Here is an 18,953-nt window from a genome sequence, read left to right on the forward strand (position 1 = left end):
TCAAAATAAAAGACCATTACACAAGATCGCACAATCACAAATGCTGGCAATTAAAGGTAAGTAAGCTAGTCAGTCTCAGAGAGTCCTTGTCTAAGTAGTTTTCTCCATATGCAATCCACTGACACAGTAATTCTCAGAGCTGTTGGGCTGGATTCACAGTCCCAGGGGCCATGCTCACTGCATTCCATAATTGAATCACATCAGACCTCAAGCAGGAACTCTTCCACCAAGATTTCTATCTTGAGAGCGGTTTAAATGTCCGTGTTCTTTCCATTTCCCACTGGCTTTTTTCATAGTCAGGGGTATAATTCAGCGTTAGCCAATGTCTTTCTCCATTTACCACACAATTTACTCTCCTCTGTTTGGGACCTAACTTCCTCAGTCTTCACATTCTTTTCAACCATCACTGTCTTTACTGTACAATAAGATGACTTCAATGTAAATATAGAAACCTACATTTTCAAAGGGGGAGAAAAAGAAAAAACCACCTGCTAGAAAAAGATACAGGGATGACAAGTAATTTCAGGGAGCCCTGGATAGCACTTTTTGCCATTAATACCAGCTTATAAAAAGCAAGTAGGAAACTTTAAAAAAGAAATCAAATTCGATGTGTTTTGTGTGTGTGTGTGTGTTTTATTCTGCACCATTATGAATCAAATAGGAAAATAACTAATAATATGCTCTAGCTGCAACATAAAACAAGAATGTTAACAGCTTACAAATGCTACTGTGAACATTTAGTTCTCTTCTGAGACACGGGGCATACAAATGAGTCCAATTTTCAGAATCCTCCCCTGGGCCTTGTAATGACATGTGACACAGATGGACAAGTTTGGTTTTTTTTTTTTCCCCAAGGACCAGAGTCTGCAATTCCGATTAGATTCAAGCTCAAGGTACGATTTAGCAAATGCTACATGCTTTATTAATGATTTTATGCACCTGTGAGGTCTCCTTAGTACCCAGAAGTTAGTTAAGAATATAGAAACAGTCTCTTGAAAATATGTATCATATCTATATGTATACTTCCTTAGGAATTATGTAAAAGCCTAACATAATTTGTGAAGTTGATTTTTATAAGTAGTTTTGTAAAACAAACCTACACATAATTTTTCCCCTCAACAGTACTGATAAAATACAGGGCACCTTTTTCTTTCAAGTATTTGGGTAAAACAGCATACCCTGAGAATTTAGGGTGCAAACCTACACCTTGTAAACTGTAGAATGAAACTCCTCAAGCACCACATTGGAAAATGTATATACCGTGATAGTTTTTAAACAGAGACTATTACTGAATGTGTTTTCTCATGCACATATAATATATACTTATCATGAGATTATAGTCAATCTACTTAAGAATCAACACTGTCCTGCACTCCAAAGTATTATTTCAGGTAGCATGAGCATTCAATTTGTAGCAAACACTGATTTCCATTTCTATGAAATATGAAAAGAATTAAAATGCATTAAATCTCTTTAAGAGGCTAGAATGATGAAGTCAAATCTGAAATTAAGAAAAAGAAATTTATATCGTTAGATATTTCCTAGTGATATAAGGATGGGTTTGAAATGTGTGTTAACATTTAAGATTTATCATAAAGATGTCAAAGTGTAATTTGTTTTAGCTTATTTACTCAATGATATCCAGAGAGCCATACACATACAGACATACGGAGACACAGGCAGACATACAGAGAGCCTATATGTTAAGTCACTAACTGCATATTTGGGCTTCATTTCATCCTGAGGGCAATTTCAGTGAGTGCTTTTTAAGAAAATACATTCTGGTGAATTAAATTTTCGTACGGGTTACGAATTTGTTCAGTTTTCCAAAAACAATTCAAATGGAGCATATTTCAACCTTACCATTTAACCAACAGGGAAAAACAGGAAATGGGTCAAGATTTCTACACACAATGCCCTGTGATTCATCTGGAAAACTGAGTCACACATGTAACCCTGAGAAAAAATGGCAAAAGCCAGACTGCAATGCTAATTAGATTCAAGCTCCAGGCACTATATAGGAAATGCTACATGCTTTAGTAATGGTCTTGTGTACATGAGCCATAAAAGAGTAGTTCAGTAGCTAAAAGGACACTGGTAGGGTAATGGTTTTATGGGTCCGAAGGCTTCATAGACTCTTGGTTTTTTCCACTTAACTTTGGTTGAAAAAGGAAGGGTACAACTGTTTTATTCAAATATCAATTCAACCTCAAGAAATAATAAAACAACGAAAATGAGGATTTAGATTTACCTCATGTTTTTAAAAATGTTCCTCCCTATCACTAGAGGTAGTAAACGGCCCGGCAGGTTTGATTTGGTTTTTTATGGCTTGATGAAATGGAAAACCATAAAATTAACAGTAGATGATATGGCGTTCATAGAATACTATTTTAAAGTCACATTTTAACCACTTGGCCATTTACTACATCCACAGCAGCTTCTCAGAGGACACGGCCTCTCTGATAGAACCGACAAATGAAAAGTTCTCCTTTCTTTCCAAGTTTCTGTCCTAGTTTACCTCAATGTGAGAATTTAAGGCTCAGATCTGCTGGTGATAAATAATGATAAATAGTGATAAATAGCTCACGGGCCTCCCAGACCCTTGGTAGGTAAGAACTCTACCACATGTTCTAGGAAAGGAGATTTCTCTTTTTTTGAAGACCTGGCAAGCCATTGACTACTTGACACGAGCACTGGGTTTGCCTAAAAGTCACATGTCATTTTAAAACAGTCTTTTCAATTCTGGTTCTACCTACCAAATCCTATCTGAGTTTCACAAGATGTGTTCAAATACTTGAGATTTCATGGTGCTGCTTTAAGTTTTATAAGTTTAAGATCTTTGACTGAGTCTACTTTCTTGTTTCAATATTAAGTGATCTCTTACCCAGCACATCTCTACTGAAAATGAGGAAGGGCTGATGCTGTAAGAGAAGTTTCCCAGTGGTGAAAAATTAAGCAAGTTCTGGGGTGAATCTGTTGACATACTTGGGTAAGAAGACCTCTATGACAAAGGAATAACGCTTTCCCCAATATGGCACAAGGGCATCTTTTCCAAACACAGAGATTGTTTCATATTTCATGTTCCATGTCTCAGAGAGGCTATCGCTTCATGTCATAGCTCATCAGCCCAATGATTGATTGAATTGTGACCAGAGCTGACTATTCCTGCCTCAAACCCTTCCTTTTACCCAACAGAACTTCTTTTCAGAGTAAGATCCCTTTAAGGAAGTTCCTGAATATGAAATTGAGTTTTTTTTTTTTTTAAAGAGTCCAACTAAGATGGAAAGCATAAATACAAAGTAATGAGATTACATAAATCATACAAAAATCAGTCTCTTAGTTTTTCTACTCACACCTTCAGTTATGAGTAGTATAAAATTCTGTGGTTTCAAGAAGCTGTTTTAAGCAGAAACCAATATTGATGATCATTAAAATCAAAATAGGCTTTATAAGGCTTTAAAAAATTACCAGAATGCTTTATCTTTGAACAAATAAGTAAATAAGAGGAGATTCCTTTTAAAAAAAAAAAGCCTGGGAGAACCTTCAAGTTATTGTTTTAAAAAGTAAAGAAATATTCCAATGTAACATTTGTTGAATATATATTGACTCATTATTATGACAAGCTAAATATTTATCTGTTCAATCAACTCTTCAAAACTCACCATGAACACTCACTAAAATAACCTTCAGAACTGGGCTACAACTGAGGCAGTATTGAATGTCAATGAAAGATTCTGTGATCTGGATTCTCGACATCTCTTAAAACCATAAGAAGCAAGTGATATAAACCTAGGTCACTGCTATGGGTATGGCTAGGGCTGGAGATAATCAGAGCCACCAAATCAGAGTTTACTTTCTACTCCACTGCCCCAAACAGGTCACTCTTCAGACTCCAAATAATCCGTGAGAGACAGGAGTGTGCAACTAAGGAGGGATCATTGAAGAAGAAAAATAATCCTATACACTCATAGCAGAGGTTGGATTCTGAGGGAAGTAGATATTTTATACCTTTCTGAAACTAAGAACTTAACTTTAAATGCAACCACTGGCTCTCTAGTCTTCCAAGCCATTCTATTTTAAGGCAACAAATAGTGTCATGGCATTGTATCAATGGAAAAGTTAAAACAAGGCACAAAAGTTAAAACCACTTGTTCACAATCACATTTGAAATCATGCTAAACCCAATAAAAGAACATGTAAAACATAACCAGGAGAATGACTAGGCATGATCCAAAATGCAGACCCATCACATTTAAATCCAAACAAGTGCTACAACTCTGCCAGCCAGCCCTGATATATTCCGAGAATCTGCAGGGAGATTTGTGATCCAAATTACTGATTTGCTCATTTGGTTTACAACAGAACCAGTCCTACTCTGTTGTATGTTTTGACTGAACTATGAGAACATGTAAGAGATTGTTTGCCTAGTCACAAATGCAGGAGGGAAAGATGAAGGGAAAGCTTATATTCTGTATTAAAGTATAAAAAGAAATAGTTTTACGCAGGAAAAATGCAACCATTCAATCAGCTTCGTAAAACTAAAATAACACAAGCTGTCTTAACAGGGTTATTCAGAAAAATATAGAAACTTACACACTTGGTTTATAAGAAGCAAAAACTAAGAATAACATATGTAGAGGAAGGTTTCCAGATGAATTCTTAGTGCTGTTACAATGCAGCCTTCAGATTCAAGAAGATTCGTCCGTCTTTCTGTCTTGCTCCTATAAAGAAACATAATCAAGGAAAAGATTGTTAGTAAATCTCGCTCTTAAAGAAGGAAGAAAAATGACAAAATACATTTTATTTAACTATTTGGCTAATTTCAGTGTGAATAATGATGAAATTCACATTTTAAAATGTGTTTCGTGAGTGTGTTTCTGAACCTACTAGACATCCTACTGACTTTAAGAAATTGCCCCAAATGGCACCCTCTCTTTGAAACTTGAATTAAATACAGTCAACCATTCAAAAATGATTTTAGAGTTAAATATTTAGTTTTACTGAAACCATCCATAACAGAGATAAAATAGTATAACAGATATGTTCCTAAAATATACAAAAATGATATTTAAACTAAATTGAAACATTTGAAATTTACCATGAGTTATTAATCTAGTTAAATGAATAAACTCTATACTCTACAGTGAATGGTCACTACCTAAATTACGTGGAACTTCATATTGCGCATTTTGTTTAAAATGAGATATACTGGTTAGAGCCTATAACTTAGTTAAATCCATTCTAAGACAAGCATTGACATGTTCAAAACCTTACTGAAAATTAGCCCTTTCTTTCTGTTAATCTCTTTCTCTATATATATCTATTAGAATTTTGCCTAAAGAACATTTTTAAATTAACCTTTGGGAGTTGATATTTGAACGTAATATTATGAAGACAGAAATAGAGTGGCCTACAGGTAGTATTTGTTAGGGATTAGAAGACTCTATCATGTGAAAAGTAACTTCTAAGAAGTATCAAATAACAGCTATCTAATCAATTACATGCAGAGTAGTGTGGCAAAGGATATTTTAATCCTGTCATCTAGAAACTGACCTGTGTTAAGTATATACTTAAGGAAAAAGAAGTCTATAAGAATAATTATGGGTTTAGAGAATAGCTCATGTGTATATATTTCAGGTTCGTTGATTTTACTCTTTCGTGTTTTATATCGAGAAATGACTTTCAAGAGGAAAGGGACAGTTGTGGGTTTGGAAACTTCTCATTTGCTAAAAAAGTTTAAAAGTTTTTTTTACCTTAGGACACATGGAGTAGCAACGGGAACAAAAATATATAATTACAAGGGGGAGGAGAAGAAAATAGAAGACTAAGAAGAAAAATTTTAATGTGGATGCAAGGATCTAATGAAAACTCAAGCTGAATCCCATTGTGAAGCAAGGTTTGCAAGGACTCTCTGAGCAGAAAGGGGACAGAGAGAGAGAGAGAGAAACAGTGAGAGAGAGAGAGAGGGAGAGAGAGAAAACACTACAGGATGGGGAGAGCAGTCTGAGGAAGGGAGGAGAAATCTGTTTCTACCAGCTGCTGGGATCCTTTTTGGGGATCCATAGTCCAGATTCGGCCTTTTCATTCTTTTGCAGGATACTGCTTCCACTTATATTAACTTTAGAGGGATTTTGTTTGAAACTTTGAAAGTAATAAAATGCTCCAATTCCTATTAAGGATGAAATAATAAAAATTGCCGGTTCAACCTAGCAGAGGGTCACGAAGAAGTCAGTAAAGGGAGAGGAGTGACTGCACGGTGTCACCGGGCAGTTTGGCCTGGATGACTTCCCATGATTTTAGGACCGGAACACATGACAGAGTTCAGCAGGGATGTTGGGTCAGATTTTCCCTTGCTCCACAGAGGTCTGTGCCCAGACTGAGAGGAAAATCACCACATGCAGCTGGCCAACTATGCCCAGAGTTGTGTAACATGCTGGAAAGCCGTGGGGCATACTAGAGGACCCCGACCACAGCCAACTGGCCTGACCCAGGGTATCAGGCAGCCCAAAGGGGACTGCAGAGCTGGGGGCATGACCTCTGGTTTGGGGAAATATCAAGCAATCCTGGGTACGGGTCCCTGGTGCTGTCCTGAGAGTCTACAGGAATAAGGGCTGACTTTCTGCCTTGGTGGAGGCCCCTGAGAAATGAGGGGCTTCTGAGGCATTGATGAGCTTCTAGTCTCCAAGGGAGATAGAACTCTTACTACATGCCATGGACTGTGTGCCACGTCCTTTGCAGTGATTTTACGGTTCAATCTTCACGACGCTCCTGAGAGGTATCCCCATTTTACAGGTGAGGAAACTGAGGTCCAGAGAGGGCAAGTCACTTATCCAGAGGAGGAAGATTTTGGGCCAGGGCTGCCTGACTTCATGGTGCAGATACCTGGGTTTTAGTCAAAGCCACACAATTTCTCTTAGACTGAAAGGCATGAGCCCATCAGTATCCAGTGGGATCCCATGCTCAGGTGACAGACCACACTCGCCCCTCCCCACATACACACAAAATTAAACCCCCCCTCCACACACACACTGGGAGCCATAGCCCCTAGAAGTGCTGGAACTGTTTCTCTTTGGGACATAGGAGAGCTAAATTTTAATCAAAAGAAAAACACATATGGAGGCTTAGTATATGCTAGACATCGCCAGATTCAGGGTCAATTTCTTACCTTATTCCCTCCCTTTTTTTCCCAAATAAGGGAAGAAGGACAATTCACAACAAGGAACTGAGACGGGGAGGGCAGAGAGGGAGAAAGTGGGCAAACTAGGGGTCATCAATAAGAGCATGGGCCCCCAAGCTTGAAGGGCCTGGATGTCAGCTGATCTCTTAATCTGGGACAAGTTATTTTTTCATTTGTCAAATAGGGATAAGAATAGTACCCACTCGTTTAAAGAATCAGGTAGTACCATGTTAAATCTTAGTATATAATAAATGATTAATACACATTACTTTTCATTTTTTATTAATTTTGTAGAGAGTTCAGAAGAAAATATAAGGCAATAAAATTGTAGAGAAAGGCACAAAATAATAAGAATGGGGAAAGCTACAATCCAAGAAAAGAGAAAGGGAGAAAAGAAATGGCAAAGGGCTTCCCTGGTGGCGCAGTGGTTGAGAATCTGCCTGCTAATGCAGGGAACACGGGTTCGAGCCCTGGTCTGGGAAGATCCCACATGCCGCGGAGCGGCTGGGCCCGTGAGCCATAATTACTGAGCCTGCGCGTCTGGAGCCTGTGCTCCGCAACAAGAGAGGCCGCGATAGTGAGAGGCCCGCGCACAGCGATGAAGAGTGACCCCCACTTGCCACAACTAGTGAAAGCCCTCGCACAGAAACGAAGACCCAACATAGCCATAAATTAAAAATAAATAAATAAATAAAAATTTAAAAAAAAAAAAAAAAAAAAAAAAAAAAAAAAAAAAAAGAAATGGCAAAAAAAAAGACATGAGGAAGATAATAAAATAAAACAGCAGCTATATATAATAATCAGGAGAGGAAGCCACCATCAAGTTAGGGGAAAAAATAGATATAAATGAATTGATTCAAGAATGTAATCATGGGATGAGCTGGAAATGAAATGTCAAGCTTGCAGCCTGCAGCCTGCAGCCTCGTCACCCGGTCTCGTGCACAAGGCTGCAGAGAATGCAGGTGAAGGAGCCGCAGCTTCAAGCCTGCCCTTGAAGCTGACCAGTCTGTGATGACAACAGAGTCCAAACGCAAAAGGGAGGAGAAGGGAAAAAGCAAGGTGGGGCTTTAAACTAAATCAACTTCAAGTGAATGGGAAAGGAGAAACCACAATAAGGAATTAAAGAAAAAAATAGCAAAGAACAGAAAATAAATTCCCAAATAAAAGGTAAGGGAAGAAAAGAGGGGAAGTAAACTGTGGGCCCGACCCCAAGATGGAGCACCAGAAAGAAGAGTGGCCCTGGGGAGAAAAAGACAAGGGGACTGGGAAGCAGTAAGAAAGAAGCAAATGGAAAATAGACTCTGGTCTGGGATGATTTAGGTTTTGAGTCCCAACTCTGCCCCAGAGGGACACTGTGACTTAAGAAGGGTCACTTAACCTCTCTGAGACTCAATTTCCTCCTACAATTTTAACATAAGGGGACAGCATTCAAGGATCTAAGTACCCTGTGGGCCCCTTTAGAAAACTCTCCGAAAATAGCTCCCTCTGAAGCCCCCTTTCTCTTTCCACTTCAGTTGCTGATCTTTGGGGCTCTGCTCAGGGGGTAGAAATAACTCTGAGGAGGTGACGAGAAAAGAAAGACCAATGATGTAGGAACAACATAAAGCACACTCAGAAATGAAGAAACAAATGGGTAAAGTTTTACAGAAAAAAGAAGAGACATTCAAAGGAAACAAAATAATTGTAATACCCACTGGGTAGCAGGCATGGTGCCAATTAAAGTTTTCTGTTGTTATTATTACACATTTATCTTTATGCCCTTGTAAACGGTATTTAGTATCAAGTCTCAAATTTTAAAACAAAAATATGGTATCTAAGTGGCTGGGCAGGAGAAAGCGTGAAAGTGAATATGTTAGGGAAGGAAAAACATAGCTACATGCCTCGAATGACAGAAAACTAAAACAAAAATAATCTCATCAGAAAAGGCATCAAAGGTCCTGTGGAGAAGGACCTTTCAAAACTAAAATGAACGAACAACAAAGGCCTAAAACAGAAAAGGCCTAACAAAAAAGGAGAGAGTTGTGAAGTTCTGAACCGTTGTGCTCAGCACACTGGTGCGTTACCAGTGGGTTCCTGTTGTGACTCACCGGCCACTGGGCCACTGGCTGGGAACAGCCTGGTCCATTTATCACAATGTGTGATGTCATTACTAAATTCAAATAAAATACGTAATATTACTACTTATCTTCTGAGATGGGTTGTGACCTGGCAAAGTTTGAGGAGCACTGCAATTTTCACCACAGGAAGAAGAGAAGCAGGAAAGACCCTACCTATGAAAGCAAAACTAGAGGAAAATTCATAACAGAATAATCCGAGAGTAGCAGCAGCTAGCTATGCTCAAATCTATACAGGGGAGAAAGCAAGGCTCCCTGTTACAATGTGCAGCTAAAAATAGGTGATGAAATACTTATTATTTGAGCTGGAAGGAATCTTAAAGGCTAAGACAGGACTTGAACACTGGTTTTGCAGTTCTGCATGTACGGGCCGTGTCCTCCAGCTGGAGTGCAGGCTCCTGGACTGTGGGACGGTACCAGGTCACGTGTGGGTTTATAGCCTCACTGCAGAGTACACCGTGCCTGGCGGAGTGTAAACATGTAATTCACGTTTGTTGAATGAATGATGGAATTAGTGCTTTTCGTTCAAACATTCATTTCACAAATGTCTGGAGAGGCAGAGCAGATCCAAGGTGTCCTGGCTGCCAGTTCGGGGCTCATTGCACTTCTCTGCCATCCTTCTTGTGTTTCACGCCTCCTACCAACAAAGAAACAGCGCATGGCGTGGTCCGGGAGCTGGGAGCCAGGCTCATCCTGGCTCTCTCACTCTCTGGGGACCTCAGCAAAACCGTTTCTTTCTAAGCCCCAGTTTTCTTCTCTGTGAAATGCTGTGCTTGGATCAAACCATTTATGTGACTTCTAGCTGAAAGGGGCACATAAAACCCTACCCTACCGCAGGGAAAAACTCTGGAGTAAGTCTGGTTTTCAAAGGAAATCTTAAACTGAAACCAGCTTCCAAGCCTTCTCCCACTGACCATCCGTATGAACATCAACTGATGGATGGGGGTGTACAATGTAATTTTTGATATATCTGAACCATGTTTAAATTTTTTTCACACAAGGAAAAGAACTATACACTTCTCTTTTATGTATCTGACTTTTCTTTGGAAAGTGGCATAGAACTTTCAGGATGGTGAGTTTCGAAGGATTTTTATAAGGATTTCAGTTATTACCTGAATTTGGGTAATTAGATTTTTGCCTGTACACAAAAAGCTAATAATTCGCTCCTGACTAGTCTTTCGCTTTCTATCTTTAGGGCTGTGGACTAAAATAAACGTTAAAGAAGGGAAAGCTTTCAAAGAAATCACTGTTCAAATCTCCAGTACAGAAAACTCTGATTTGTATTTGTGTCTGATGGAAACAACTCCAGGCCTAATCTCTCCAGACTCAGCAGACAGGAGAAAGGCCAAAGGCAGCTGCTACAGGGACACGATTCGAGCGTGTGCCCGGTTCCTCCCTCCTCTGGGCCCTGTCCTCCCTTCCCCTTGCTCTGCACCTGCACAGCTCACACAAAGGTCTCGCAGGATTAGCTGCTCCCAGAGAGCCATAGGTAAACATACCACCTGTCCAGAAGATGAAAATGCTTTTATCTAGAGGCTACTCTTTTCCTTCTACAAAATGAATTCTCTAAATCTGCGCCTCTTCCACATGCATATTTCTTTATTTTCTACACTGAACAATAGATACATTATTTATCTTTAATCTTCCCTCCCCTCTGTAATTGTGGTCATTACATAGGGCCCGTTGCAAATTCTTGGAAAGGAAATCGTGTTTCTAGACTGCAAGTAAAATGAGGCTTGTGCTTTCACCTGAATTCTTACAGAAAGACCCAAGGATTTTTGAACAGTGGCCTAATGTCTTGCAGTCCAAGAAATGTAATGCATAGTAACAATCCCTTAATTTGGAAAGGTTTTATATTTTGCAATACACTGTTGTATCATCTGACATTCAGATACATTCTGAGGAGTAGAAATTATTGACACACGAGTGTCATGGGTGCTACAGAGTTTGCACGTCTAAGAACACACAGCTGGTGAGAAGACGCTGGGACTCTGATCTCATGATCCTACTTCCTAATTTAAGGCTCTTTCCTTGAAGAAAGAAACAATGTTCCTGTTTCTTTTAAGTACAGAAGAGAGAGGAATGGCTTATTTCTTTCATATAAGCATAGAAAGGGTTCCTCTCCTTTCTTGGTTCAGTATGATCTTACCAAGGAGTGAAACTCCTTAGAAGCATTTATGTCAGCCCTTCCTCGTGTGAAGGGGGCAGGAGAATGAGAGGGCAAGTTTCTCCCCACAGTGCTGGCAGCTTTGTGCTGTATCTGAAGGTTGCCCCTGTCTTATGTTTTTGACCTGAAGTGTCCTGGTTCAGAAAACCCGAGCTCACCTTTCCTATCAAGTTCCACGGACTGTAGTTACAGCCAGGACTCCTGTCTGTGAATCTGAATTAACTTGGGTGTCAGGATCTACATCTACTTCATCTGATTTCCTTTAGAGGGGGCGAGGGGGAGTTGATCTTTTATGAAGGGAGAGAATGCAGATAGGAAAATGAGTGCCTTGTAGGGGTCGGCAGCAGAGCGTAGTGGATTCAGTCTGAACGAACTGGATCAAACACAGCAGCTCCATTTCTGGAGTCACTGCAGGCCCGGAATCTCCTCCTCTCCTGGAGGTCAAGCCGAGTGTGTGTGTGTGTGTGTGTGTGTGTGTGTGTGTGTGTGTGTGTGTGTAAAATACCTTAAAGACTGGACTCACCTAATAAAAAGTATTCTGATTGTCTGAAAACAGAAAAACAAGAGCTTAAAAATACAGCCTTTTTGTATAAGAAGCTTCAAGAGGAAGATGTGGTGGAGGGAGAGAAGGCTTTCTGTGGATTTTAGAAAACCTCCTAACAGGAAAATGTCAGTCTTTGACTCTCTTTACTCTGAGGAGTAACCAGAGTAACGGTGTCCCCAGGGATTTTCGTGCCTGTCACTGGGGCTGCTAAGAATAGAGTGAAGCTCGCTCCGGAAAATCCAGACCGGGTTTTTATTTCTTCCCCCTGCCAATCTTCACCCAAGGCTAACCTGATAGATCCAGGGTTCCCTTCCCTCCCACTCATTGTGGGAAAAACACTCAGGCAATTTGAAAAGGTCAGAGGGGAAAGGCCGGCTGTGGGACTGAGGAGTGGGGAGAGAAGGAGGCTTGGCAAGAAAATTAGCTTCTTCATAATATGGATGCAGTTTTTGTTCTATTCTTCCGAAATGCCCATTTCTAGAGACAGCCTCCGCTGCTGTAAGTCTGCCCCTTCAAACACAAAGAAATAGGATTGCTGTTAATCCCTTAAACCTGATTATCAAAGTGATGTCCACTCACCAGCAGCTGCGCCCTTCTGCTTTCTGGTGACCGCTCGTCATCTGTGTTCCACCACGAAGCTCATGGTGGTGCCGTCAAAGGAGGGGGGGGCGATGATCCGCGGCCCCAGGGGCTGCGAAGTGATGCTGATGACAGGCTTGCCATGCAGCTGGGCAAAGCCCTTGGCCCCCACGAGCTGGGATGCGGCCGCTGGGGCGGAGGCGGAGGAGGAGGTGGGAGACTGACCGGAGGCCCTGAAGTAAGGGGCCTCGGTGAAAGATGCAGCTGCCTCTTTGCTGGGGGGCTCTGCTGCCACGGGGGAGAGCTCGGCGCCCCTTGGAGTGTGAGCAATTGGGGTGGGCTGCAGGGCGTTGGCGGGCAGCACCGTGGGCAGAAACCCGGGGTAGATCATGTAGGCGGGGCCGTAGGCCCCGGGACTCAGGGCCAAGGGAGGCCCGGGGAGGGACATGGGAGCCACAGGCTGCTGCTGGGAGGTCATGGGCACGTCCACATACTGCCCCGTCTCGGGGTCAAACAGTCTCCGGGTCATGGGCTGAACTGGCGTGTCCACCAGATAGTACTGGCCGGTTGTCACATCCAGGAGCATCTTGCGCTGGGTCTGCGGAGGCTGCGGCTGCTGGAAGGGGTCTGTGGGGACCGGAGCTGGGCCCACAGGCGCCGGGGCAGGCATGCCTGGAGGGGAGAAGCAGAGGACCTGGGGCTGGGCCCCCTGGAGGGCGAAGGGCAGCAGCTGCTGGTGGTAGATCGCGGTGGGGGGCTGCTCGGGGCTCTGCGGCCCTGCGGGGGCAGCTACCGTCCCCCGGGGGTCGTCGGGCTTGGTGCACCAAGCTGGCCGGCTGGTTCCGCTGACCTGAGAGCCTTTGGGGCTGCTGGGGACCTGACTGCGGGCACTCATTGGGGGCAAGCTGCAGAGAGTGGTGGCTGAGGAGCGCGGGGGCCCCTCCCTCCCCGCGCCAGGCCTGCCTGGAAGCTCCGCAGCTGCAGAGCTCCCTTTAAGGGGGATGGTCAGGTAATTCTCGCAGTCACTGCGGCTCTTTTCCAGATGGCTGCCATTTTTCCTGTTGGTCACCTCTTCGAGAGATGCCCGAGTGGCCGGAGAGATCTTGAGAGACCGGAGTCCCTGCGATTTGATGCCCTTTGCCGCCGAAGGACTCTCTGGAGCGGGGCCTTGTGGGAACTTGCCAGCGACACCCCCCGTTTTCTGGGTGCTGCTGGCGCTCACTGTGAACACGTTCCGATGGCCGGGCACCGGGGGCAGGGGCTGGGCTCTGTCCACATCCTTGTGCACCGGGGGGATATAGAGGGACCGGGGCCTCTCCCTGGCCAGGTTCTCAAAGGCGGCCGCGCGGGCGGACACACTCTCGGCGCTCGGGTTGGAGTTTCTCCGCTGCAGACGCTCTACGGGGCCCCCTCGCAGGACCACCCCTGTGCCTCTGTGCCCGGCGCCCCGCTCCTCCGCCCCACCCAGCCGTTTGGCCAACTTGTCGGGGTCCCGCTCAGCAGCCCCGGCCCCTTCTCGCTCCTCACTGGCGATGAGCGACAGGACGTGGCTGTCGGTCATCAGGGGCAAGGGGTCGCTTTTCCGCTTCCACTCGTTCCTGTTGAAGCTGTACAGCTCTTCCATGGACCTCACGGCCGCCGTCAGCTTCTCCAGAGCATTGCGGGATGTCTTGGGGCCTTTTCCTTCCTCCTTGACCTCCTCCTCCTTGACCTTCTCTGGGGTCTTCTGAGCCTTGGAGACGATCTTGAGCACGGGCAGGTACGAGCCCTGCTCAGGCTTATTGGGGGCGATGGTGGCCACGGGCAGCCTGCCAGATGCCCTGTGAACCAAGACTGTCCCTTCTGGCGAGGAGGAATTCAACACCCTGCTGCTGCCCCCCTTGCCCACGTTCTCCCTGGGCTCTCGGTCTGTGCTGTCTTCCCTCTGGTTCACCACGGCCTGGCACGTAATCACCATGGGGGACAGGGATCCCGACCCACCAGCTGCAGGAGCCAGCTGCCTGGGTTTGGGCCCGGTCAGCCCCTGCTCTGGGGTGACGCTGCCCTTGTCACTGCTGTCCCCTGGCGCTTTGATTAGTTTCCGGACGTCTCTCACCTGGTGGAGGGGGCCTTGGGCCTTGGACTTGTCCCTGACATCTCTCACCTGGAACTGGGGCACTTTTTCCAGGTTGTCCCCCCGGAAGAGTTTCTGCTGTGCCCTGCTGTTGTCCTCAGTGGTCTTGAGGAGGTTCGAGGCGCTGCCACTGGCCAGTTTGGGTGTGAGCAACTTGGCAATGTTGAAGTCCGAGCCTGGCTGTTGCACGCTCCCCAGCCGGATCTTGATTTCGGGAACCTTGGGCCTGATCACTGCTGTGGAGGTGGCCTGGGCAGCAGGGTGCTTGGTGGCCTGCTTCCCCGGCTGCTTGTCCTTGGGTGTCTGCTGGATGTTGGGGACAAAGAGGCGAGACATGATGGTGGACTTACTGGCAGAGATCTCCCCGAGATCAGCCCTCCAGTCGCCCCCTTTGGGGAGTTTCAGCTTCCCAACGGGGGCCTTTTCTTGCCGCTTCTCAGCCTCCTTCTCCTTCCACGACCGGAACGCGCTGTTCTGACTGCGGAGGAAGGTGCTCTTGACAGTCTCTGACGCACTCTTTCTAATTTCACACACCTCTACTGGGTGTCCATCAGCGAAATCACGGCCGGAGCCCGCATGGCTCTCCCGAGGGGCACTGGCTTTGAAAACTGGGGATTTAGACCCAGCTGCGGACCCCTCCCCACCTGCATCAGACACGCTGACCACCGTGTACTCAGAGCCGGCCTCCGAGTGGCGAGAACTCTGCCTCTGCAGGCCCCTCTCCCGCTGCCTCTCACCCCCGGGGGGAGGGCCCTCCGTCTCCTTGGAGGCGCTGGAGAGGTGATGGTGGGATGTGTCACTGACTTCTCCCCTCTCCATTCTGAACTCGTGTTCCCGCTGCATCTTCTTGGAGATGACATTTTTGAGCAGACTGGAAGCGAACTTGGACTTCTTCTGGGGGCCGCCAGCTCGGGAGACAAGCCTGCTGCCCTCGGAGGCCTCGGAGCCATCATCCGTGTCCACGGACTCGGGGCCCTTGCTGGGGCCTTTGGTGGCCCTGCAGGGCCCCGCGGCGGAGCTGGCTTTGCTCTCACTGCGTAAATTCAGAGGCTCGAGAAGGGTGACCACGCGGGAGCCCGACTGGACCTGCTTCTGGAAACACAGAGGTGTCTCCACGTGTTTGATCTCCCCCTCGACTTTGCTGACGACGAACTCCAAGGCCTTGGTCTGGGACTTCTTGGACTGGATGTAGAGCTGGTCTGCGGTCGTCCTGGCCCCGCTGCCCTTCCTCAGACCCGCAGCCATAGAGGCCGCGCTGCTCCGGAGGAGGCTCTGCTCCACCCTGGCTCCAACACCGCCACATTTCAAGTCCAGGAAGGCCGACCAACGCCCAAAGCCGACTTCGGAGAGCGAGGAGGACTCCCGGGAACTGAGGTTCAGGGCCTCAAAGTAGGGGTAAGCGAGGCTCCGGAAGGCCCGGGAGGTCAGGTTACGCACCTCTTTGTCGGCGTCGTCCAGCTCGCTCACGGCACTGGAGGCTCCGCTGGAGTAATCCACCAGCTCCTTCGCCCGGATGGCCCCGCACCGCGTCTGCAGGCGAGCAGGGACGGCGATGAATTTCTTTGCATGGTCCTGAGCCACGGCTGCAGCCGGGTCTTGCTTCAGTGAACTTGAATTGTGTTCAGCAGCTGTAGAGACGCGGAGGCTCATGTCGCCTTCATGCTTGGCAGCATAAATAATGTTTTGCTTTGCACACACGTTGCTAGGCTCATTTATAGCCCGGGAAGTCGGTTTGATTGATAGGAGGATCTGGCTTGCTGCACTCCCGCAGCTGCTTGCGGCGGCTGAGGCTGCCTCCAGCGGCTGCAGCAAGGGCTCACACGGGGTGGCAGTGCCAGGCCCCGTGGCTGGGGGAGTGGGGTCGCTGTCCGAGGGGCCGCTGCCCACTTCCGTGCTGCTGGTGTCGCCACCGCTGCTGCCCGCGCTGGGGCGGGCGGGGTCACTGCCGGTGGGGCTGGGTGTCCGGGTGGCGTTGGTGCTGGGAGTGGTGCTGAGGTAGCAGCTGTTGTCATCGTCCTCTTCGCTCGGCGTGGTGACGTCCTCTGGGGTCTCGTCGCTGCCACCAAAGGAAGCGTAGTCCACGAATGAGTAGATCACGTTGTTGTCCTCGAAATCCCAGCGGGAGGCCAGGCCCACGTCGAAATCCGTGTCCTGCTCTACCTCGCTCAGCTGGATCTCGTGGGTGGTGATGTAGTGAGCCTCCTGGTTTTGGGGGGGGTCCCTGCTGCCCTGAGATTTGGCAATCATGTCTCTGCACTCGGTTCCATCTCCTCCTCTTCCTCCCTCTCCTCCTCCTCCTCCTCCTCCTGCGTTTCCCCCTTCTTCTCCTCCCTGGGGCTGGCAGCTCACTGCGTTCTCACCACTGTCACTCTCAAAGTCTAACGATGAGGACGAGGTGGCCAGAGCCCCCGTGGATGTGGTGCTATCACCCATCTTGGAAAGGCCACCTTCTTCTGCTTTGTCCACCAGGGAGGAGGAGGAGGAGGGAGAGGAGAGGGTGCTGCCCTCATCAGTGCGGGAGAACTGGGATCTGGAGAGTTCCAAGCAAGCAGGAGTCTTCTGGGGGGTTGGAGCCTCGCACTCTCGGCTGCCGGGTTCGTCTTGGGCTTTCTCCTGGGGGCTCCTAGAGCCCCTCTGATCGCCCGGGCGCTGCTCCAGAGTAAGCCTCATGGTCCGGGGACTGTCCCTCTGGACTCCAGCTGAAGTGCATATCTCCACATATTTCGCTTCTCGCTGGGAGGGGGCCAGTGGCTTGAGAAGTGGCTGCAGCTGCTGCTTGAGCTCCTGGCTATCTTGAGCTCCGCTCACCCCCTCCCTGACCTCCTTCGGCCTGGCCTGCAGATTCAGCTCAGGAGGGACGCCTTCCATTCTGAGCCCTCGCCTCGGTGTCAGCGACAGGAAAACACAGTGGTGAGCACCGGGGCGGTCCTGGGCCCCTCCCTGGCCCCGGAGGGGCTGCAGAGTAGCCCGAAGCAGGGTCCCACGTGCCTGGATTGGCCCCAAGGCTGTAGGCACCACTGCCGCTGCTGCCACCGCCTCCCAGTTCTTCAGCCCCTGTGGCGGGGCCCAGGCAAGGCTGAGGGAGGAAGGAAGGCTCCTGGATGGGGTGGCAGAGGTGGTCTGTGGCCAGGGGGCTGCTGCTCTGGCCGAGACCGTGGCCAGCTTCCCGTAGCTGAGCTCTTCTGTCCAGTTGTTTGCCTGGCACCATCGGCAGCTAGGAGTCTGAATGCCATCGGCCACGGAAGAAGCAGCATCTGTAGGTCGAACCCCGGGACTCCCAGAAATGAAAGGAAAGCATGTGCTGTTTCTTGTGCAGCCTTGTTCCTTTCCTGGATGGGGTAAGAGTGGGTCACGTCATTCCAGAAATATTTTTAGTATCTATTCCCTAGTCATACTGAAACCACACTTGAGGGTAGAGAGAAGAGGCTCTAAGATGAAGAGAGAGTGTTGGGGGTGGAGGAGGCATGTGGGTTCTAATTGAAATCGACCAAATGTCCTATGTAATCTATTACAGGGATGTCTAGCAAGTATGAAATTGTTCTTTACTGACTGCCATCTTTCACTCCCAAGTCTGATTAAATGTTTTTTTCCCCCTTGTTCTTAAATAAAATCCAAATTCAGCATTGCATTTCAAATCAATTACGGACAGCTCCGAAAGACTTCAAAATCTCCCTTGAACATATGGTAGCTTTAAGTTTGTCTCAAAATCCATGCATTTCCTTTCTCTTTCATCTCAAATCAATCAAGTTCTGGTAATAAAACTTTTCACAGGAATAAAACACTCTGTCCTTCATTCCCCAAAGTCCTACTTTATGAAACATAATCTGTTTGTTTAAAAATAGGAAGAATCCCTTCTAGAATCTTTACTGTGTACTCGAAGTGTACAGGGGCAATTTTTAAAGACTTAGAACTTAACACTTCAAATAAACTTTTAATTATAGTCACTAAAAAGGAGCACGTGGGTTAAAACTGACACGACTTCAAATCCCTACCACCTCAAACAAGTTCCTTAAACTTCCAAAACCATGGCAAGACAATAAACCTCCAATTAAATATAGCCTGGGCTGCAGCCTCACGGTTCAGTTACACTGGCTGAATTCCAGACCTGCAGGGCACCAAGTCAAAAGGCACAGAAGAACAGCGAATACACTTACCCTTCATGAGTACAGTGCGGCTTGGAGGGAGGTTCAGAGAGGAAATGTGACCCACTGGCATGCCCCATGGCAACGAAGCCCAAATCCCAGTTCACTGGCTCTGAG

General features: G+C 46.7%; 1 protein-coding gene across 1 annotated transcript; it reads right to left on the reverse strand.

Moving 5' to 3' along the window:
- On the reverse strand, positions 1-18,007 carry LOC309661064 (uncharacterized protein C4orf54). The gene is given in 3 exon segments (XM_082462330.1): positions 1-4,721; positions 12,582-17,958; positions 17,960-18,007. Coding segments are annotated over 2 exon segments (5,373 nt in total). The 5' UTR covers positions 17,993-18,007; the 3' UTR covers positions 1-4,721; positions 12,582-12,618.
- Positions 18,008-18,953: the final 946 nt, after the last annotated feature.

This window comes from Balaenoptera physalus (assembly GCF_965194825.1).
Source record: "Balaenoptera physalus genome assembly, chromosome: 5".
In the NCBI taxonomy this organism is placed as follows: Eukaryota; Metazoa; Chordata; class Mammalia; order Artiodactyla; family Balaenopteridae; genus Balaenoptera; species Balaenoptera physalus.